Below are 22585 nucleotides of genomic sequence, written 5' to 3'. Positions count from 1 at the left end.
TGATTACAGTAGTGTGGAGAAGATGACAGCTAATAATGAAATATTTGTGTTGGTAGATTGATGTAATGATGGAAAGACAAGGCCCAGAAGGTGGAGCTTAGTTTTAGGTCTGAATTTCTCCAAGCTAGAAGGGAAATTGGGTCTGTATCTGATGTCTGGTAGCTACCTTCAGCAAAAAGGTGGTTGTTTAGAGAGAATTAATTAAAATTAATACAGCAAAATCCAGATGTGTTATTCTAGAAGCTACACTTCTGAAATAAAAAAAGCTTTGCACTTTGCTTTTTTGTGTTGATGCTGTGCCTGTGGAGGAGCTTGGTTGAAATGGGAAGAGGACACAAGTCAGCTCCCCATAGACATTGTAGCAAGGAGTTCCAATCACAGTTTTCAGACTTTCAGACAAAATGTCAAAGTTGCCAGTGGAAGAGATACTCTTCAAAATTACCTGACTTTAAAAAAAATAAACTTTGAGAAAGAGACCAGTTTCAAAGGACAATATTGGATTAACTGTGTTTTTCTTGCATGGCTGTCACTTCTCAAGCTTTTCCTCTTGCATATTCAGTGATGGGGGGTTGTTCTCAGTAATTATTTCCCACCTGTAATTGCATTATATTAGCAACATGTAAAATCAGTGCACCATCTCTCTACTGAAACCAGACTTGTTAGGAATACTGCTCACATACACAGTTTTAGGAGTATTGTCCACGTACACAGTAGTGCAGTTCATATTTTTGAGTTTGGGTGAACATGGGTTTCATTACTTGTACACAAATATGGGGTAACTTTTGACTTTGATCATGATTGTCAGACGTGCAGCTGAGTTGTGATTATTCCAGATCATCTTGGTCTTCAGGCTCAAGAGCTTCTGATAAAAGTGTTTTTTTCAGTTTGGAGGTTATTGTGATAGTTTTCTTACTACTGATAGCATAACGTTATGTGGTGCATACTACCAGCAGTAATCCCAAAATAATGCCAAATTGCACATAAATATCTTAAGTCAACAAGGCAATGTTAGCATTCTTGACTAACTCTATATGGATGTAAGCTGCTACTAAAGGTTTGTAGTATGTTCCAGTAGATGTGAATAAGTAATAATTACTTTTTACTTGTGAAATTTTAGGTAGAAAATTCAACTCTCAGCTCCCAGAGTGCTTCACTGACAGCCCAGAATGCTTTACTCCAAAATCAGCAGACAGCCAAGGAGAACGAGAACGAAAATCTACTGAAACAGAAGGAGCAGCTGAAAGCTGAGTATGAGTCATTGCTTCAGGACCATGAACACCTTGCTTCACTACATGAACGGCAGTCTGCAGAGTATGAAAGGCTAATAAATCAGCATAGCTGCCTGAAAACATTACACAAAACCCTGGATCTGGAGCACAAAGGTCTGCGTGAGAGGTACGCTCACTGCTCAGGGGTACAGTGCAGCCAGAATGTGCCTGTGTTACAATTTTACCCTTAAATGTTGTCTCCAATTACAAACAGAAATTACAAAGTTGTTACCCTGAAAAAGTGCCTAGTCATTCGTGTTGACATTAGGACATTAAATGAAAATATTTGCAAAGCTCTAGATTTTAGATCTCTAAGGGTGGCAGAACAGGTGGCAACTGGTGGTATTAAGCAAACATGGGCTTGGATCTCAGGGATACTTTGTCAGAAGTAGTATAAATGCTTCTACATCATTTAAGGATTTACGCTATAACAACATACAGCCTTAAAAACATTCTCCAGTTCTACTGTATGGAGTCTCTCTTCCAAGCATAAAGTCTGCAGGTCACCTATATGTGAGTAGTGTGTATCTTGAGAAATTTCAGTCATTGAACCTGGTGGCATTCGTGTCGTGTCAAAGGAGGCTCTCTGAAGGAAGCTATATTGACCTAAGTATGAGATAATGATGTATTATTAATCTCCTTGTAGTTCTCATAATCTAAAGCTTTTGCTTCAGGCCCTTCAGTTGAAACAGGAATCAGTAAACTGTTTAATGTTTAGTCTCTAGTCAGTGTTATTTTCTGACAATTGTGTATGGATTGAACAATACACATAATGTACTACTACAAAAATGCTCCTCTGCCTACCTCTCAAACTTCTCTTATATTTTTCAGTGATTTTCCTCCAAACACTTGTATTTAGGATTCATTTCTGTGCAAGATCATGAATTGGGTTTAGAGCAACTCAGTGGTGTTCCTTGATGGTGGACTGAACACTAAACTTTTCTTCCCCAAAGACTAAGGAGCTGGCAAATACAATGTGTGGTAGATTTTTATGAAGTACAGAAGTAAACTATTGTGATTAAAATATCCACTGGGGCAGTGTGACAGGACAGCTGCTTGGCTGTCGGCTAAATGAGCTGTAAGTGATTACACAGACACTGTTCCTGCTTACCAAGTCTTTCTCAGACTGATTAATGGCTCTCATTGATTCAGGCTTTGCTTGAGATTACTACACTGCAGTGTGTTAAGGCAGTTTGCTGTGTTCTTTCTTTGGTTGATCAGTACCAAACACTAAGGAGCCCTAGCCTAAGGAAAAAGTGTTTTTCAAAGAATGGGTTATCTGTAGAGGTGAGTGCTCGGTCACCACTGTAATCATTAACAGTTTGGACTCTCTTTCTGAGATGTGACTCCTAGTGAGAGGTGTTGCAGGGGAGCAGATGGTGGCCTTCTCTATATTCAGAACAGGTTGAGTTTGGCAGGTCTAAGCGTGCAGTATCCTCCTCCGCAGATCAGTCTTCAGAGATACTTATCAAGGTGATTTGTCCAAGGACTCCATTTGACTGTCAGGAAAAAAACCACAAGCTACTTTTTTTAGTCCATGTTTTGTTCTCCCTCCATCATGTGCTGCTGAGGGAGCAGAAGGGAGAAAGAGTAGCATAAGAAAAGTTTTCTTACACCTCTTCTTTTTAACTAAGGTATTTAACTGCTAAGATGGAATATTTCACTTTCAAATTCAGCTAGAATGCACCACCTGTTAAATTTTCCCCAGAGCAGCTCAGTGCAACCAAGAAGTTTTCTTGCATGATGTTTAGGAGATGGGTTTTGCCTGTCACAACTCCAAGGTGATTGGTTGTCCTCAGCTGGTGACAGCACTGTAATCATAGTTCTGTTGCTTAAGGCAGAATTACACTTCCACACAAACCTATAACTGCAGCTTGTCTAGAAAAATCCACAGCAACCTTAGTTAGCTTGTGCACATCCAACAGCATGTACAGCCAAGGTCCCAAAGGTTTGTGTAGTTCACTCTGCTGCATTCTAACCACAGAATATTTTCTGCACCTGAGCAAACTTCATTAAACCTCTTTTGGTTCTGTCTGCACAATATTAACACTGCAGTGGGGATTTAATAATGGGTTGTGTGTAAGTACAGTGAAATGGCCTGTCATAGCCCAGCAAACCACAGATGTGTGGGTTTGGCTTAGCAAGAAGAGGAGAGGTAGTATGTTGGAGTAATTTACCATTAACAGCAGCTTTTTGACTTTGAGGTGTCTGGCTGACCATCTCAGTGAGCACAGAAAGGCTGGCCTCTTCTGCATTTTTAAAATTGCTTTACATATTGCATCTTACTAAGGGAAGTAATAACTTTGTAGCTACAGTTGATTAACAGATCTTGGAGCATTTCTTTATGGCTTAGTCTGGAGAAGTCTAATCCTGTAGAGACACTGGGAAAAGAATCCCTGCTGTGTAGGGTTACATACTGCAGGGAGTTGTATTATGTTACCAGGGCTGCCTGGTAATTATTTTTCTGGGTTTCTTTTTGCCACACTTTTTATCACAACTGAGCATTTTCAAAGTTGTTTCAGTCTACCTACCTATAGTATTTCTCCTCAAAAAACAGTAGAAAGAATAAAAACCAAAAGGAGTAAAGAGGACTACATTTGTTCAATCCTAGGAATGGATTGTGTCAAAGCCAAAATGGATTCTATATGCATGTATAAGAAAACCTTTTTTAAAACCCTTCTGTCCAAGAGCCTAATGCTTTAAAAAGTGAAATGAACATGAGTGTTGAATAGTCTACAGGAAGGGTAACCTGGTCCCTGGTGGTAGAGCTTGTCAGGTTGCACAGATTGTGCTCAAATTGTAGACTCCAGGCTGAATCTCTGCTACAAGAAGATTTTGCCTGAGGATTTCAGTAGGGCTTTGGACATGAACAATGATCTCCATTTTTGCAGACAGTCTCCTCTTTCTTACCTTTCACTTAACAACTAGGGGAGCAGCTGTGGTGTACCTCAGGCTCAATGTGGCAGCCTGTGGTGCTGGGCATGGCTGCTAACACTGGGCCGGTATTCTGCTTCTTTCTAAGGAGCCCTCTTTAAAACATAGAGGGCTTAGATAAAAAGGAACAGAGTAGCCCTATCATGCAGAGACAGCAAAAGAATTTACAGTGCAATTTCTGCAGAGACAGCCATGGTCTCTGCCAAAGGACTGACTGGAGTTTGTCTTCTCAGACTCTGCATTGGCACACAATCTGTCTGAAATGCTTCTTGGAGCTGGATGTGAAACCTTCCTCTGCTTTCAGGTTCTTCCATTTTTTATATGGACATTGAATTTGAAATGTCCTAGAGCTGAATGGAGCAAGAAAACAAATAAATAAGGTTAATTAAACTCTACTGCTGTTACTGGGAATGAATAGCATAAAGCAGCTTTTGTCTGGGAGACAGGTACTTTTCTGTGTGGCCCTTTAATGGACTGGAATTTGGGACAGGCTGTAATTTGACCCGGGGATGAATGGAATGGTAGCCTGAAAGAAAAACAAGTTGGCAGGAGTCAGTGTATTTGGTGCTGTCTGCTGGTTTTGGTTTTGTTTTGAAGTTTTCATGACTGCCGAGTAACTGTGCTCTGCATTCATCTCTGCTGGCATGAGAGTCACTGAAAGGTGATGCTTGTTCTCTTTAGCTTTTTAAGCAATGCTGCATCTTCCACCTAGATTCTGTTTTAAAATTGCTTGGAAGAATATTTCTCCATTATTGACACAGACATACCTGATAGTTCAGGGCAATACCCTTTTATTACAGTGACCAAAAACGTGCTGATGACTTTTGACATTGACTGCACCAGTGGCCCCAATGGCCTCTGCTGGTGTGCATGGGCACAGATTCTGACAGAAGCCACCAGAGGGAAAAAAAATCTGGGAACAGCTTGCTGCCTTGTGATTTCAGCCCACCTCGTTCTTCTCAGTGTTTTCTGAATGCAAGTGGTATAGCACCTCAGGGAGACTGAGCCTGCCTAATCCATGCCTGTGCCAAATATCAGGGAAGTTCTTCCACACCTCGGTTACTTTAGCATTCCAGAGATCAAAATTAAAGACACGGCTGATGGCATCAGCCCTCTCTCTCTGCCCTGAATGGTTTATGCACAAGTTACATAAACCAAATAATAGTGGAAGCCTGGACGTGAACACTGGTTTTGCTCTTGCTTTTTTCACTAGTGAGCAAATAGAGCAACTCAAGCAGGTGAGTCAGCCTCTCCTTAGAGGTGTTTTGCTGTCAACTCACGGATACCTCACCATCTGTCTGGAATATGCAGGAGATTAGTAGATGTGAAGGATGCTATTACCCATGCATATAACCTAATATGCACTAGGTGGTTACCTAACAAACGCTTGCTCATTGCACTGCTTTCCTGTTGCTTTCTGGGAGCTGCTTTCTAGTCAGGTTTTTGGCTCTTGCCACTGTCAATTATTTGTGACTGGGATTCAGGTTTAGTGGTATGGTTTCCACTCATTTTGCAGAATTTCATGCTTTTACTTAATGACCAGAATCTGAAATTGAAGTAAGATTCTGGCAATTGTGTTCCAGTTTTCTTAAAGAATGCTTTTCTTTTTCTTTCTTTTTTTTTCCCCTAAAGTCTTACCTGCTGACTTGTATACTAAGTTGAATTTTCATGCATAGTGTTGAATTCTTCAGCTTTGGTAGAAGTTTAAGCATATAAATGTGGATTAAATAAATAAAACTGGAAAAAAAGATGCTTTTTGATCATTGTGGTATTACCTCTTAAAATATTAACCCAGAAGAAGAAAAATGTTTAAATGAAAGCTGAGGGTATGCTATTCCTCCTTTTGCAGATACAACAGTTTAACGAAACACAAAGCAGAACTGGAAGAGTTGGAATTAGTTTTAAAAACTGAGAGAGAGGTTTTGCAACAAGAGAGAAGATCAAATGCAATAACCACTGGGGAAAATCAGAAGCTGAGGGAAGAACTGGACAGGTATGGCTCCTTTGCTGAATTGTTATATATATATCAATTAAAAGTCAATTGTGCAAAACACAAATGTGTTGCTTTAGCTCTGAAGTGCCTTCATATAACGTGTCTGTTCTTTTTTCTCTATTTTAGTATTGTTACTGTGGTCATTTCAACTTGTTAAAGATTGTCAGCTTCATGAATACTGTCAACTGATACTGTTACTTGGTGTTTCAGAACTGGGACCTTTGTTCATACAAAATATGCTTCCACACTGGTTGGTTCAGTTCACAAGCATTTTCTGCAATGAATTGCTTCCAAGCACTTGCCTTTAGGCAGAGCTACAAATGCCCAACCCCCAAATTATACTGTTTTTTTTCCCTTGGGGAGCACTGGTTTATGTTTTTTACACAATATGATTTTGGCTCTAGGAGTTACCATTGCTCATTTTCTGCTGCCCAGAGAAAACTGCCATTCCTGTTATTAAAAGCAGTCTTAGAGACTCCTGATCAGTGAGTGGCTGTTAACTTATGGCAGAGCCCCTTTTGAGCCACCCCAAAAACCTCCCTGTAGCCTTGCTTATACTACAAAGGTGTTTTGAGAAACTGTTTGGTAGAAGGGGCCAAGACCACATCAAGTTAAAGCAATGTCAGGTTGAATCATATTTTAAAATCACATTTGAAGTTGAGTTACAACTGTACAAGTGTACTTCAGAACAGTGCAGAGCTCTCCAGAGGTTTTTTCAAGTTTGCTGTTCCTAATTCATTTTCTTAGGGACAAAGATGTTGTATAATATTGATTGCAGGGCTGGAGGAGAGCCAGGCTTCTCTGTCAGCAGATGCAGAACATAATCTGTTTCTGGTTATTTAATGTTATGCCTTCATGATTTGTAGACATTTTTAGATTTACCTAAAAGTGTAAAAGAATTGTACAGTATCTTCTTACAACACTAGAGTTTCACACTGCAGGACACTTAAATGTTCATATATCATGCAGCAGGGTAAAATACTAACATCTGAGTTTTATTTGTGCCAAGTAGAACTGCCTTTATATTCAAATGCTCCTAAATACATTGTGCCTTAGAAATTTGTGGTGTTTCTTACATATTGAAGAAATAGCAGGTTTATTTTTCATGTATGTTTCTTTCAGTTCTTTTGTAGATTTAAAACTTTTTATAATGTTATCACTACTTCTTAATAAAATTTTATTAAATACTTAGAATAAAAATGTGCGTAGGAGTTACTCTCTGGAACTGTGTTTGATGTAGTGAGAGCTGCATGGTGTGGTCTGTGCCTGTGAGGTAATTTCAGTGAAGTGTCCTTCATAGGCCTGCTGTCTTCTTTGTGATTAGGGTGAACTTCTTGCACAACCAACTAAAGGCAGAGTATGAAGGGCTGCATTCACACACTAAAGAGCTGAAAACTTCCTTGAACAACTCTCAGCTGGAGTTGAATCGTTGGCAAGCTCGCTATGATGAGCTGAAAGAGCAGCACCAATCCATGGACATCTCTCTGACCAAGCTGGATAACCACTGTGAGGTGAGGAGCTGTAGATACCCAGCTGCTGCTGCTGCTTTTGGGTTAGAGAGCTGCTGTTCAGTGTGTGAAGCTTTTGACATGCTGCATATAGAAGGTCAAACTATGTAACAACACCCCCATATAGTTTGAAGTGTACAGGTTTGTATCTTGGGTTGCCGTGCTATTGTGTTATCTTAATTATGGTGCACTCCAGGGAAGCCAGATGCAGAGAAGAGATTAATTTGTCTTGTTTAACAGCTCCTGTCCCGTCTAAAGGGAAATCTGGAAGAAGAAAACCATCATCTCCTGAGTCAAATTCAGATGCTGAGCCAGCAGAATCAGATGTTACTGGAGCAGAACATGGAGAGCAAGGAGCAGTATCATGAAGAACAGAAGCAGTACATGTAAGAAAAAAGATTTGAATTGTGAAACCTAAAACAGTAATTAGACAAATATAGAATACAAATAATCTATCAGGACTAGAAGAGCAGGCAGTGGAATGATAGGTCTTCTTGATATCTGTTGGAAAAGGGGATGTTTAGTAGGAGATAAGTGTAATGGGAGAAAGCCCAAAATGTCTCCACGTTGCCTTACCACAAAGAGTTGTTCACAAAACACCTGGGCAAGCACAGCTCTTTTCAAATAAAACATATAAACCTGTGTGAAAAATTCAGTTAGAAAAGATGGAATGCTAAACCCAGTGGTACTTTGCAAAGAAGAGGCTGGGAAAAAGTTTTAAGATTTTGGAAAACAGCCAAGTTGCAACAAAAATTTAGTCTTATGAGAGTCACTTTATATTTAGGTTCCTGTAGAATAGCGAATATTCATACTCCTCTTGTTTTTTTCATTTGCATTTCAAGAAGTGCCTGCTTTGATGTTGTTTTTAAGGATGCAGACATCAGCATACGTTGCTATGTCCTCCATGCACAGGTTGACATGCTGAAGTGAGATACCCTGTTTAAAGATACTATGCCTTTACAAAGAATCCTGTTTTCACTGTGGTAAATTTCTCTTATAGGTATGAAAAAAGGAAGAAAAATGTTCTTAATCCCAAGAATTTTAGTTCAAGCACATCAGGATGATGTGGGAAGTACTGAGTTGAGTTTTATAGCAGTACTGGCTTATACAGTTGAAGTATTAGAAATTGTTTGCTGAAATAGGCCGAATACAGTTCAGATGTACTCTGATATGGTTATCCTGGTGTCTGACTGTTCTGTGATGGAGGATTGAATGAAAATAAGATTTGCCAAATTCCACTGTGTAGGTTAACAAAATAATCAGTAAAAAATATAGTTAGTCAACATCCACCAAACAAACTCTGCTTGAGATATTAACTAGTAATCTTGCACCACCACTACTGTTGTTCTTCTACCTTTCATGCTTTATTGCACAAAAATCACCCATCAGCATGGTTGGTAGGCTTTTGCAGTTGCCCTCTCCAAACAGACTGTGAATCCTAAAGGTTCAGGATAGGAAGATATTTCAGTCTCTTTCCTCTCTTGGTGTCTTTCGGTCTTCAGTTTTTTGATAATGCTTCATTTCATACAGATGACTCAGAATATGCTTTTCCCCCTCACAGTGATAAATTGAATGCCTTAAGGAGACATAAGGAAAAACTTGAAGAGAAGATAATGGATCAGTACAAGTTCTATGATCCTGCTCCAAAAAAGTAAGTTCCACATGAATTCAGTTCTGCTGTACAGACCAGTGAGGGCAAGAAAGGGCTTTCCATAACTGGGGATAACGGAAACTTCATCTGAAGTATGGGTGGTGTCATCTCCACTTGTCCGTTCCCTCTCACTCTGCAAGATATTCCCTGAAGCAGGAGGTTGTGTTAACGTAGAGCATAGGGCCTCACACGGGCTCTCTGTGTTAATACAACAATCTGAAACTCCCAACATTTATTGGGAAAGAACCACTTGGCTCCCAGTATGGCAACTAAACTGGGAGCTTTCAGAGCTGCTCTTTGAAAGCAAGAGATAACCAGTCTGTTGGAGAGAAGGGACTTAAAAATTATATTAAGAACAACAAAAAAGAGCCAAGTTAATTCCACCATACATAGTTCTGACTGATAACCTTAGCAAAGAGGCTTCAAAGCAGCTTTCATTTCTTTCCTCCTCAGTCTGTTCCTGTAGTGGAGTTTTTCACACTGTAAGAATGTCTTATGTGGTCCATATGTGTGGTTTAGATTTCTAGCAGAGGGAACAGTTGTCTTTCTCACATTTCTCATGCTGAAGAAATATTTCCGTAAAAGTAATTTTGACTTCAGTAGAGAAATGAATCTCAAGTACTGTGAAATTCACTGTGCATTTTTTGAACCAATTCATGACAGTAAACAAATAAGAATGTAGGATGGCTTGATGGTTTTAGCACAACTGTAAACTTCTTTGAGGAGTATTTCTTCTAGCATTTTCTGAATTCCATTCACAAAACCTGCTTTATCAGGAAAAACCCCTGGATTGGAGCCAGAGCCTTAGTCAAATTAATCAAGCCAAAGAAGGAGACTTCAAGAGAGCGGTTGAAACCAACAGCAGAAAGCTCCACATGGCATTGTGAATCCCCAGAGATGGTAAATTCTCCATCTGCCTCCCAAAAACTGAAACATCAACATGAGGCTCAGGATAATACCTCTCAAGGGTCAATCCCTGTGGAAGAGAGAGAGAACCCTGGGAGTTCTTCAAACAAAGGTAAGGAATGCCCAGTCTAAATCCATGAGCTGATTTTTTTTTAAATTAATATATAGGATATGTTAATGCCAATGATATTATATTTTATGTCTTTTTTTTTTGTTTGGAGTTTTTTTCATGGTTGGTTTTTGGTTTTTTCTCTTTTGGTGGTTTTGGGTTTGGTTTAGGTTTTTTTTGTACAATAAAAGTTTTAGTATACATAAAACCCTAAACTAGCAATTTGAATAAACTCTAGAAGATAATGGGTTTTGGTTTTGTTTTAGTTTGCTTTCTCCCTTTTATCTACTACTTCTCCCTTCAGCTTCTGTTTGCTCAGATGCATTGCATGTTACTGAATAAGTTGGTTCTAATACTTCATTTGCTGGGGTTTTGCAGCAAAGCAGTTTAAAGCTGAATGATGCAATAGTGTGCGGTTCAGGCTCTTTGAGGGGCTGACAGCCACTGCCAGCAGGTGGTGCACGTGCAGAACAAATAACCCATTTATTGTAAATAACTGATGTATCATAATTGGGGATTTTGGAGGACAACACCAAGATTTGATCTAGAATTAAACTAGGATTTTTTTCATGTCAAATGATGAAATGATTTTTTTAACACTAAGGCATACGTAAGGAAGATGGAATGATTTTTCTGTTAAGTTAGTTTATACAGTAAATCAGGTTTTCCTAATTATGGGAAATTGAAAAGAAAGTTCCTCAAAATAAATACTTTTCATCGTTATTAAAGGTAATATATATGTGCCAAGCTCTGTTTATTCTGTTGAGATTGTTTCTGTCAGCTTCTATATATAGATTGATATACTCTAGGAATACTTTCCAAGAAGTAATTTTGAAACTGATACTTGAGTAATAATTCCTGTCTTCCAACTGTGGGGGGTGGGAAACAGAAGGGGAGCAGCTAAGAAAAGAACTCTGGTTATAAACTACTGCAAGTACCTGTCTGTTTGAAGGTTTTGTTTTGATTGGGTAAAACACTTTCTCTATTCTAATTCTTTAAAGTCATTTATTCACTTAAAGTAAAAAGATGAATGTAAAAGGCAAAGTATGTATGTAAAGTAAAAAGTAATGTATGACTGTAAAAATGAAAGTAAAAAGAAGATGGAATAAGATCATCCATATGATTCCAGGTGTTTACCATGCATCCTACATTCAGCATGGGAAGTTGGGCTTGAGTTACCACAGAACAAGGCCCTTGTAGAATGGGGAAGTCTCTGGGGCTTCGTTCATTTTAACGTTATGTGAAAAACACTTATGTGGAGATGAGGCTCACCAGTACTGAAGCCTAGAAGACATCTAGGAAGTTTGAGTGTGTTATCACTGAGTAACATGTACAGCAATTTAATTTTATGTTATAAAACAAAAACATTTTGAATGATCTAACAGTAATTTCTTAGTGGACTTGCTTAAATATTGTCTGTGTGTTAATCTATGCCTTAATCTGAGTCAGATTAGTTATGTTTAGCTCTGTAGTCATCAGTCCTTCATTATAGGTGTTGGTCATTGTTTAGCCTTTTCTGTTTTTACTGGTTATGTAGTCTTTAACCTGTGTTAAGACATTTTAAGTTTTATTTATAAGGCTTTATATTTTTTACTTTTTTTTTTTTCTTCTTCTTTTTGGGATACCTGGGTGATAACAATTTAGCTGCACAGCGCAAAAAGATTGCCTTTTTGAGAAGCAAAAGCAAGGATAAAGAAAAGTCTCCTAAGTCTCCATCGAATCATCAGTCTTTCTCTAATCGGCTCCGGTTCTGGTCTTCTCCCGACATCCCATCCTCTCCTAGTGAAACTCTTTCTTTCCCGGAACTGGGAGTTTTCTAACACCTTCTCTGTAGCATTTATCTTCATTTATTTCTGACAAATATTAAAAAATAAAAAAAAAATCCCACATGCCATAAAAGAACACTCACACTGATAGAAACACTCAACATGTCTATACAATACTCTAAGTACAAGCAAAGATTAGTGAACATGGACTTAAGTTTTCCTGTAGAAGACGAATCTCTCTTGCACACTGGATCATTTCTTCAATGCAGCACACTTTAGGGGACCTCATGGCATACAGTTTGCGTATGTATATTGGCTGTGGTGCATGTTGTAAGTAAGTGAAGTTGCTATTCGCTTCGATATTTTCTTGCAATCATGTACTTGCATTGTGTCCAGTTAAAGTGTTGAATTGATTTGCTGTTGCTATGCTTTCTACAATGTGATAGTCCTACTAAAATACAAATACAGTCTCAAACTCCAGAGATTTTTCCAATAGTCTTTGCTACTAAATTATTTTAAAAGGCAGGTTTTTTTACACCTTTTTCTACTTTTAAATAGTCTAGCTTTGAATACAGAATGGAAGCTACTGGAAAAATTGTTCTCAGCAAAGTGTCTTGATGCTCGCATTCAAACCTTATATTTAGCAAGGTTTTGCACTTCCAATTAAGAAAATTCATCTTGAATTGAGTTGACGTTTCAGTTTCTTCTGCTTCAGTTTCAACAGATTTTTTTTGGAAGAAGAATGTAGATTTGTACTCTTGAGACTGGGAATAACCCTCATTAATCCATTGCCCAGAATTCTTGTTGCCTAATAGTCATGACCTGGTGGCTTCTGAAATGCATGTGCAGGTCCAGTCTCCACCCTGTTGGAGAACTGGATGCAGCATGGGCAGTGTGCTACCCAGCACACTGGGGACCCAGCAGAGAGGCCCAAAGATCTCATTTCCCTTCTCCCTCTTAGAACTGTCCCCAGTGGCACAACCAGGGACTCTGGCAGAACAGCCTGGTTTTTGTTGCCTATTTGGGGATTTGTGGAGAATGGTAGTCTCCAGGGTAATTAATATTTTTGGCATCCATGGAAGGTGTTAGGTGTAATGAAAAATACAGATTTGCCTGTGAAGCTTTAGCCAGTAGTTGCCCCTGCAGGCATGGCATAAGTTTCAATTCTTAGAGCAAGTGCTGGCCCAGTCTGTGGAGCCCATGCAGACTTAGGGAGAAACACTGTTCCTGAATGAAGTCAGCTTCCAGGGGCCACCTAAGATGACAGCACATTGGTCCATTTCTCTAATACAATTTCACAGCTGCTCTGTGCTTTGAACTGTCTGTTAATTGTCTCTGCAAGTTGCTTATTTCGACTGTTGCACTCTGCTGCATTTTCAACATTTAGTTTGTGTTACTTAATCAAGTATTCAATCGAAATACATAGAATCTAGATTTTTGCATCTCATTAAGCATGTTTCTGCAGTAAATTCTTTAAATTCTTTTCTTTAAATGCTTTAAAGCATTACATTGACATCACAAGAAATTAATTAACCCGCTTCATCAGTAGAAAAGAATTTTTCAGATTCTTAATCTAAGTAATATTCTAACAGACAGGTTTGTTATTCTCCTGCTAAGATCTCAGGAACTCCACTTAAAAATCATTGCACCAGGACAACATAAGAGCAGAGTTTCAACCTTGTAAAGACTGAGCTCTTATCCACAGCAAAGATATAAACCTGAAACCTTAGTGCACGGATCATGATAGATAATTTTCAAATCAGCATTATTTTTCTTTGAGTAAGAGCATGACTACTGTCACTCTTTCCCTATTCTATTTTATTACTGAAGTAAGTTCTTATAAAATGCACCTACAAGGAATAATGTTATGGGAATTTCACACCTCACTTATCTTTTCTGGATTCATGTCTTTGCTCCTTTTCTTCCTCCTTTCACAGTAATTGTTGCATGTATAATATCAACCCTCCCACCGGCACTAAGCAGCCCTTGTCACTCCCACACTTTACAGAGAGCACACATGATTGACAAGCTGGTGGCAGAAATTTCCTATCCACTACTGCACTGTTTATGGAAAAGCTTGCCAAACTAGCGCCTCTGTTGTGCGGTTTCTTTGTGCCTGTTTGTCATGTTTGTATAGGCATAAATACAAATCCCCTAATGCTATTTTTCACTGAGTCTTATTCATTTACCTCTCTCCCCACCAGTGCTAATGGACCTAAAGCAAAAAAGGAATTCCCATCACGGAGGCAGCAATGATCATGTTGAAATCTCAGCAGACTCTGCAACAAAACCCAGCTGTGTGGAAATGGGTCCCAGGACTTACTCGACCTCAGCTATTCACATGCACACTTCCACCCCCATCTCCCGGCTCCAGAGCAGGCCAAAAGGTGCGTGGTGCATTTCATACACCAGCTGCTGATGTCCAGGCAGGCTGCTTGCTAGTGGTGTTCAAGTACAAAGCCAGAGCAGTAATATTTTCACTCCTACCTTATCTGCTGAATGGTTTAATTGATGAGATCAAGGGTTTACTCACTCTTGTCATGTTGTCAGCTTGACAGAGCACATTTGAGTGTCACTTCTTCAGTGGTTCCTTGCCCAGTGTTTAGAAGATGGGTCTGTAAAACCTCTTGATCACCTCTGTTTTTACACTGCTAGAATGCATTGGAGGCTGACCTGGAGGATTAACCTTTCTGTGTTCAATTGACCTTTTAAGTTTTGTGTCTTTTCCAGGCTCTAATTCAGAAGATAATCTATGTGAGCAGTCCCCGGAGGTCGAGTTTGCAAGCACCAGACGGCATGGTAAGCTTGTAGCATGTGTGAGTGCTCTGAACATCTGCATTAAGACTTGTTTTATTGCATCCTCGTGAACTGTCCTGGAGTGTTTTAGTTACATTAATATTACAGAAGGAGGTGTAGGGAACAGGATTCTAACTGCTTCTGGTTTTCTATTGAAGCTTTTAATGGATGTTTTGCCAAAATTAATTTTAAAAACAATGCTGACATTGAAGCACGTTGCCTTCCCCCACCAACAGACCTTTTAATGTTGCTGATTTTTTTGGAGAATGTTAATTGCCTTCCTTAAGGGAGTGAATCAGCAGTCAGAGAAATTTGGTGTGGGGCTTGTGGATGCACAGTGGGAATGCTGTTGAAGCAGCAGCACTGCCTGCTTAGAGATTGTGGAAGACTTAATTTGCAAGCTGGCTACCAGCTCCTTCCAAAGAAAACTGAAAAAGAGACAGGAACTTATTGTTGAGCTTTTTCAGATTCTGCATTACTTTACAGTTACTGTAAAAACCTGGAACATATTTCTTTATGCAAAAAATGAAATAAACAAGATGGATCTTAAACAACTTGAAAAACGAAGCTATTTTCTACTCTGTCCAGATTTTGGCATCCTGTGTGTATTATGTTGTTAATGTTTTCAAAGTGACTTAGTTGCACAGGTCCTATTTTCAGAAGGGAGACTGTAGCCAAGTCTTTTAGAGAATCAGAGAAACTGAAGATCTGTTTGTTCAATGCTTGATTTGTGTTTTTCAGTGCCCAGGCCAAACAGTTTAGAGAGCAGTAGGAATGCTTCCAGCAGCAGTTCACCTCTCAATTTGAAAGGTAAAGCTTTTACAGCTGACTTGTGACAAACAGGAAGTGAAATTCCGTGAAACTGTGTGTAAAATGCCATTTTCCTTCCAATTAATTTTGAAGACTTGTTTTGAAATGGTAGTGATTATGCAATCTGGACATGGCTGTCTTGGGAATCAAAACTGCTGGCAAGAAGTGCTTTTCTAAGACTGATTCTGGCAAGGGGTGGCTTTTAAGGCAGACAGTTGAGTTTTGCTTCAGTCTGACTGGCATCGTACTGTGGGAAATACCAGGCCACTCTTAGACTCTCTAAAACAACAGATCTCTGTGGTTCTTACTCTGCACAACAGCTTGTGTATGGAATGAGCATGCTCTGGAGATTTGTTTTTGCAAATTGGGCATCCTTGAAGGATGCCAAGAGACCTGACACTGTGGAAGAATCCGCTTTCTGCTTTTCCACTGTCAGATTCTAGCTCTCAGATCAGACAGCCGAGACTGGGAGATCGTTCGATGACGGGTTGTAAAGAGGCACCCCAATACTGTCTTATTAATATAAGGCTTATTAGCCCCCAGTGCTATTTTTATTCTTTGGTGAAGTAGTTGTGCTTGTTTAAGGTGCTGTAAGATATTTAGCCGTCCTGAATTTTCAAAGCTCTGATTGCTCTGAGCTCTGTAGGAGAAAAAAAGGAAGGTAAAAAATGCCACCCAGTCTGTGTGGAAATGGCCCTGGATGATTAAGTTCCTACCTGTGTGAAATCTACTGAAATTATGTCAGAGCAGTGTCATTAATGGATTTATGCTTCTCCTCAGGTTCCTTAGACCATATGCATGGTAGAACTGAGAGCCTCAGCAGTGAAGATATGGTGCCAAGCAGAGAGGCACCAGTCTTGCTCCGAGACACGTATTCCCTTCACTCAGTTGCTGCTTTCTTAAGCCCTGGAAGCAGGCATGAGTCTTCCTCCCACAGGAATGGTTTGATGTCCTGTGATATACCTCAGAAGAGCAATCCAGCTCAGTCTCACGCAGGCAGGCAGCGGTCTGCCTCACCTGGCAGTGAGATGGTAACTTTGGAAGAGTTCTTGGAAGAGAGCAACAGGCTGTCTCTACCTAGTGTAAGTAAATAGAGCTAGATAGCCCATTTCAGATGTCAAAAAACTGTTGGAAGCTGATTTAGGAGGATGAGGGCAAACTAGAGACTAGATGATCCTTGTTCATATACATAAGTACTATCAAATCTTGCAAAATGAATGAGAGTTTCAATAACTTAGGTAAAATTAGCTTTTATATAGCACTCTGCTAATTTATTTTGGTTTATCAGCTATGGCAAGTCAGATAATTCACTGCAGGTACTGTGTATTGGACTGCTGGTGTTTTTTGCTAGCAAATTATTGTGGTCAAGGTTTTGTATCATCAGTTCTCAGCTCCAAGTATTTTTATTTATAAACTGGTAAGTTTTCTGTGTAATTTTCAACTGCTAAATCTATAATTAGGTATGAAACCTAGAACAGTTTTCAATTGAAATGCAAAATATGGAGTTGTTAAAACCATCTCATAATCTGAAAATCTGAGTCCATTTGAGAAAGACTATTTATCTTGTAGAAGGAAGTTTTCAATAATTGAGCCATGTTTGTGTGTTGACTGATCCTGTCCTGTTGGTTCAATGACTGCAAGAATGTCACTCATTGAAGTGCTTTCTTCGGGAACTAAATGTTTGTTAACAGCATGGCATTTGTCTTTCACTGCTCAGACATGCTGTACAATAGTGAGGCAGTGCACTATTTGAACACTATTTTAATATCTTAAAAACAGTTAATTGATAGTGTAAGTGAACAGAGATCTCTGTTTTATGAATGCCTTGGTAAAAGTATTGAAATCAGCAGAGCTATGCCATTTCACAGCATCAGTAAATTCTGGTCCTTGAATTTTCACAGTAGTGTTTAAATATGCCTCCTACTCCCTCATTACCCTAAGTACAATTGGTAGCTTTTAGAGATGTTTAAAATGATTACTTTTGTGTGTCTGTAACTACCTGACCATGTCCATTTTCATTCTTTCTGTCATCCTGTTCCTTTTCAGCATCGGCGCAGTTTAAATGAGAGTGAAATGATTTCTTTACACCAGTTTCTGTTAGAAGCTGATGCCCTGTATCCCTCTTGCTACTCCCCATGTCCTTCCATTCATCAGGAACATTCGCAGTCACTCGAATCGATCCTCAGTGTTTCATGTCCCGACAGCGTGAGGCACAGAACAGGCAGGGGAAATAGGAGATGTGCTTCATTCTATATCCCCAGGGTATCCATTGTTCTTATTATGAAGGCAACAGCTCCTGACTTACCACAGCTTTTGCTAGCATATTAATACCTATAGAAGCATACTGTAACTCCTAGCTGTTACTTGAAAGGCTGGCAGATCTCTTGCATTAATTGCTCATAAAGTATTTGCAGCGTTTGTTCGTACACGTGCGTGTTTTCGGAGGATTTGTCATTCTGTAATGTTAATGTGCGTAACAGCTGTTTAAATAAAGTTAAAAATAACCTTAACACTTTAACACTTAGTTGAGCTTAGAAATTTTCACACTGCACTATTACCATTGATGGTGTTTGCTTATGGAAAATGAGCTTTTTGACTGGAAAAAATATTTGGAACACTAGTGAAATAAGTGTATTAGGCTTTAAACATGCTCCCTAGAGAAAAATAAAGAAGTAAATTTCATGAGCTTGTTCAGCATGTTGTTTGTAAAGACAGCATGTCCCTTAACTGTTCTGAGCATGCCTTCTACTAATAGTACAATGGCAGCTGATCAAACATTTTTGGATTGCATGGACCATCCCCATGAAATACTCATTGTATATTTTCTTTTACTGCCAGGTTAATTGTCTGACTTGGAATTTGTGAGTTTATTGTAGGCAAACAATTTTTGTAATGATTTTTGTACATTTCATTGTATTTTACATGCAGCTTTTAACATACATAGTATATTGAGTGGGAGAAGTGAAGGGAATCAATGGAGAAGGCATGAAACTTTTTTGTAATGCTAGCACATCTCCTCAAGGTATTGACTTCTGTTACATTCCTGAAGTTACAGTAGAGAGTTATCCAGATGAACTGTATTCTGGAATATTACAGGCGTAATGGATATCTACTGACACCAGTGGCTGAAATCGTCAATACGATATTGATATTAAAGTGACAGTGGCTGATGTGAAAGGAAGCAAAAGAGCTGCTGTCCAGGTTGCAACCAAAATTATTTAAAAATTATGACCATTAACCTGGCAAATAAGGCTGTCACAATCTAATCACGATAAGCACATTATTCCTTGAGTTGGATTTATACCTATTTTAAACATTCATCTCTTCTGTTTCCACTGTGTAAAATCTATGATAGTGTTTGGCTTAAATTAAGTGGGAAGGGAGATTTTGTGAATACAGAGTTCTGCATGATTCTTCAAACAATATGTCTTTTCATTAACGTGATGTGCATATTTTCTCACACCAGGACACCTCTACTAATAGAGATGACTTGCTCAGCGATTATTTTAGGAAAGCAAATGAGCCTTCAGCTACTGGGAGCTTGCTGGTTCAACCATCCAGAAAGGAGGCTACTAAGATGCCCACTAGTCTTGTTTCTCCCACTGTGAAGATGGCTATGGCTGGTGAAGAAGGAAGAACGGCTAAGCCTGACAATTACATGAAGCCAAACCTCAGACAAGTTGAACCTGATGCTCTGGCAAACCCCCAAGGGTCCCTTAAGCTTCCTCACACACCACAGCACCAGTGTGCCAGCGGGGTGCGGCAGATGGCACAGCCCCAGCAGCCTGGAAGCGCGAGCAGGAGGAGCACGTCACTGAGCAGGGCATTTAGCTTGGCCTCTGCAGACCTCCTCAGGGCCGCTGGCCCCGAGGCCTACAGGCAGGAGAGCCCTCAGAAGTCAGGAGCAGAGCTGCATGGGGGCAAGGACACCGTCTATCAGAGCACCAGGCCTTCTGTGCCAGCGAGCTCCCAGGCGCCCTCAAGGGAGAGGCCGCAGTCTGCAAAGGTGGCAGGATCCATGCAGGCTGTCGATTCCCACTGTCGGCAGCTTGATGCACGGCGCCTTTCCCTGGTCCCACCAAAAGATGAGAGGCCGCTCTCCTTCCATCAGTTTTCTGCCTCACCCACTGCATCCACAGGCAGTCTGAATGTCCAGCAGCAAGAGCGTGTGAACCATGGGCAACACTACTCATCTGCATCCCACACTCCCTCAAAAGTCAAACCTAAGTCAGCACCTCGTACTGAGGAGGTGGCCACAGTGGCCCCTGCCAGAGCTGTCTGCACCAGCACTGAGGGAAATACTCCCCCAGGGCAAGGCCAGGGTGATGCCCCACTTACCAAGCCCCAGGGTAAGCTGTTAGAAAGCAGCTCTGGGCCTGGAGAGGAGCCCGTGAGAGGAAGCAGCTCCAGCAGCACTCCTGGGTCTTCTGAGCCCCAGGGGGAGCAGCAGACGGTTTGGTATGAGTATGGCTGTGTGTAACCCACAGGTGTAGCTGTAATATGTGTTTGGGATGGCTGATGTCCAGGTACCCTTTATCTAGACACTGTCAGGTCTTAAAAGGCATCACCTGCAGGCTGCTCTGAGTATTCTCTGCGTACTCTTTCCTAGTTGGACAAAGTGTGATTAAGGGAATCAAGGAGCAAAACCCAGTTCTTCTTCTGACACTGTTGTGCCTAAAACAAAGTGGAAGCCTGATCTAATCTCACAGCACACTTTGCACCTGATTCTCACAGATTCTGAGCATTCCTCAGTCTAGCAGAGGCTTATTAGCAGGGTCTTCTATCATTGCTGCACTGTGCACCCTTTCTGCATGCATTAAAGAAAAGTTTCACAGGTCCTGTGTGCTAAACCCAGCCTCACCATTGGTAAATAACCATGCTGAAAATGTCAGATAAAAGCCAAACTTCTCCCCCAAAGACACAACCAAATGCTTGACTTAAGTAGCATAGCAAAAGTGTGTGGCTTCAGCCATGGATCTATTTTTCTAGCCACAGACATATCTTATAGAAGGTATTGTATAGACTTCAAGGGTCACAATTCAACCTTTCCCACTTGGACTGTGTAAACACAGAAGCCAGCCTAATTACCCCACTGCCTTCACTATAGCTGCAGCTCAGTGGATCCTTGACTCTGCAGAGTGGTGCTGCCTTTTGAAACTTGTTTTATCTTTTATACAAACACTGGAACTAATGCAGCCTTTCAGGGGAGATGCCATTTCAATTGCAAAGGTGGCATCTCATGTACAAAAGTGTCTTGTAAGTATGTATATAAGAAGCTCAAGTACTGTATAAGAATGCTGTGTAAATTGTATTCTTAGATCCTTGTGTGCATGACAGCCCACATCCTATGTGGGCTTTTGTCTCTCTTAGAAATCTTTCTTTGTCTCCGAGAACTTTTCTCAGTATAGAAAGCAAAATAATTTTGTACACATGTGAAAGAAATATACTTTTAAAAATCTATTTATGTGCAAAGAAGTTCTTTGTATGTTTCTGTCTCGAGTGTCATCAGCTGCTTATGTATATATGATCAAATATGTATCTTTAATTCCATGTTTGTAAAGCTGTTCTTCTTGCAATAGGCTAAATCCTTTAAAAACTTGTTTTGCTTGTTCTGATTTAATTTAGTAAGATAAAACTGATGCATTTGATGATGTTTTTGTTATCTAATATGTAGCAATCCCATTCTGAAAACTACAAAATTGTTTATAATAAAGATTAAAATAAACTGATATTGTACTTTTTTTCATTTTGACCAAGCTTGCATCTTGTATAGTCTGTTTTGTACTTAACTCTCAGGATACCTTATGAAAGTGAGAAATTATTCATCTTTCAATATGGAGAGAATGGCAAAGAAACCCTTTCTGCTTTCTCTACTATTTTAATTGCAAACTATAGTTTTCCAACAAATTTAAAATTGTGTGTGCTATATGGCAGTTTTAGAACATAATGAATGTTGTTAGTAAACTGAAAATCTTCTTCCAGAAATTATATCTCAAAATAGATTCTTGGCCAGACCACGAAAGGTTCAAGACTGGTGTTTCTCCCTTGTTTCAGCTCCTTTTTGGAGGACATGTGCAGGCTGGCCTGCTGAGGAAGCGACCTGTGATTAGTTACTGTAGATCTGCTTCTGCTATAAATACCTGCCCAATGGCACACCTTAGCTGTCCATTTCTGAGCTATTTACAATTATTTACCCTCTCAGTTCTAGTGAGTTAGAATTAAAAAAGTACTGAATACATTTGTAGTACCATTCAGATGTGGGATAATTGTAAAAACAGAGATTACACCGTGGATCAGCTGTTGAAGCACAGAGCTGCCTGTGAAAGGCTCTCCGGCCTTTCCGGGCATGTTGAGGAAGGTTTTGGTGCAGGTGGCTGCGCTGCCGTGGCAGCTGCGGTTGTTTTGCCATCTCTCGGTTCAGCTGTTGTCAGCTCTGACAGCCACGGCGCCTCCCGGGCCGTGCTCGCCGTGTGCGGCGCCCGCGGGTACGGAGCGGGAAAGGCCGCCCTCAGCGCCGGGGCTGCTGCTGTGCTTTGTCTTCCTGGGGCGCCCAGGGACACCGGTGGCATTAAACAGGCGCTTTGATGCCTGAGGGGGAGAAAACAATTGTGTTTGCAGAGACGGAGATCGGCGAATCCTCCCACATTCGGGCAGGTGGAGCTGGGCAGGTGGAGGTGCCGTGAGGCGGCGGGAACTGTGGGGAGAGGTGTTCCTGTGAGGGTAAGGGATGGCGCAGAGCTGCCAGACCCTTTCTTACTGCCTTCCAAGAAGTGAAGATGAATTAGCAGCTGTTTCAATTCGCAGCCTGTACGGCCAGCCAGGCTGTGGGAGGGGCACAGCGAGC

General features: G+C 40.3%; 1 protein-coding gene across 2 annotated transcripts in view; it reads left to right on the top strand.

Moving 5' to 3' along the window:
• The window catches only part of CCDC88C (coiled-coil domain containing 88C), a 97368-nt gene extending 75898 nt beyond the window's left edge, over positions 1 to 21470 (top strand). The window contains exons 20-31 of one of the 2 annotated variants that reach the window (XM_063399224.1): positions 1118 to 1395; positions 6052 to 6195; positions 7520 to 7706; positions 7944 to 8089; positions 9265 to 9354; positions 10131 to 10372; positions 14340 to 14522; positions 14866 to 14934; positions 15673 to 15741; positions 16522 to 16823; positions 17788 to 18003; positions 19208 to 21470. In XM_063399224.1, the coding sequence (XP_063255294.1) occupies positions 1118 to 1395; positions 6052 to 6195; positions 7520 to 7706; positions 7944 to 8089; positions 9265 to 9354; positions 10131 to 10372; positions 14340 to 14522; positions 14866 to 14934; positions 15673 to 15741; positions 16522 to 16823; positions 17788 to 18003; positions 19208 to 20221 (2940 nt within the window). In that variant the 3' untranslated portion in view covers positions 20222 to 21470. The remainder of the gene's footprint in view (positions 1 to 1117; positions 1396 to 6051; positions 6196 to 7519; positions 7707 to 7943; positions 8090 to 9264; positions 9355 to 10130; positions 10373 to 14339; positions 14523 to 14865; positions 14935 to 15672; positions 15742 to 16521; positions 16824 to 17787; positions 18004 to 19207) is intronic. The other variant, XM_063399225.1, reaches the window with a different exon arrangement.
• The last annotated feature ends 1115 nt before the right edge of the window (positions 21471 to 22585 follow it).

Source organism: Prinia subflava, chromosome 5, assembly GCF_021018805.1.
Source record: "Prinia subflava isolate CZ2003 ecotype Zambia chromosome 5, Cam_Psub_1.2, whole genome shotgun sequence".
In the NCBI taxonomy this organism is placed as follows: domain Eukaryota; kingdom Metazoa; phylum Chordata; class Aves; order Passeriformes; family Cisticolidae; genus Prinia; species Prinia subflava.
Note: the sequence above shows the minus strand (reverse complement) of the source record. Positions and strands in the feature narration are given on the sequence as shown.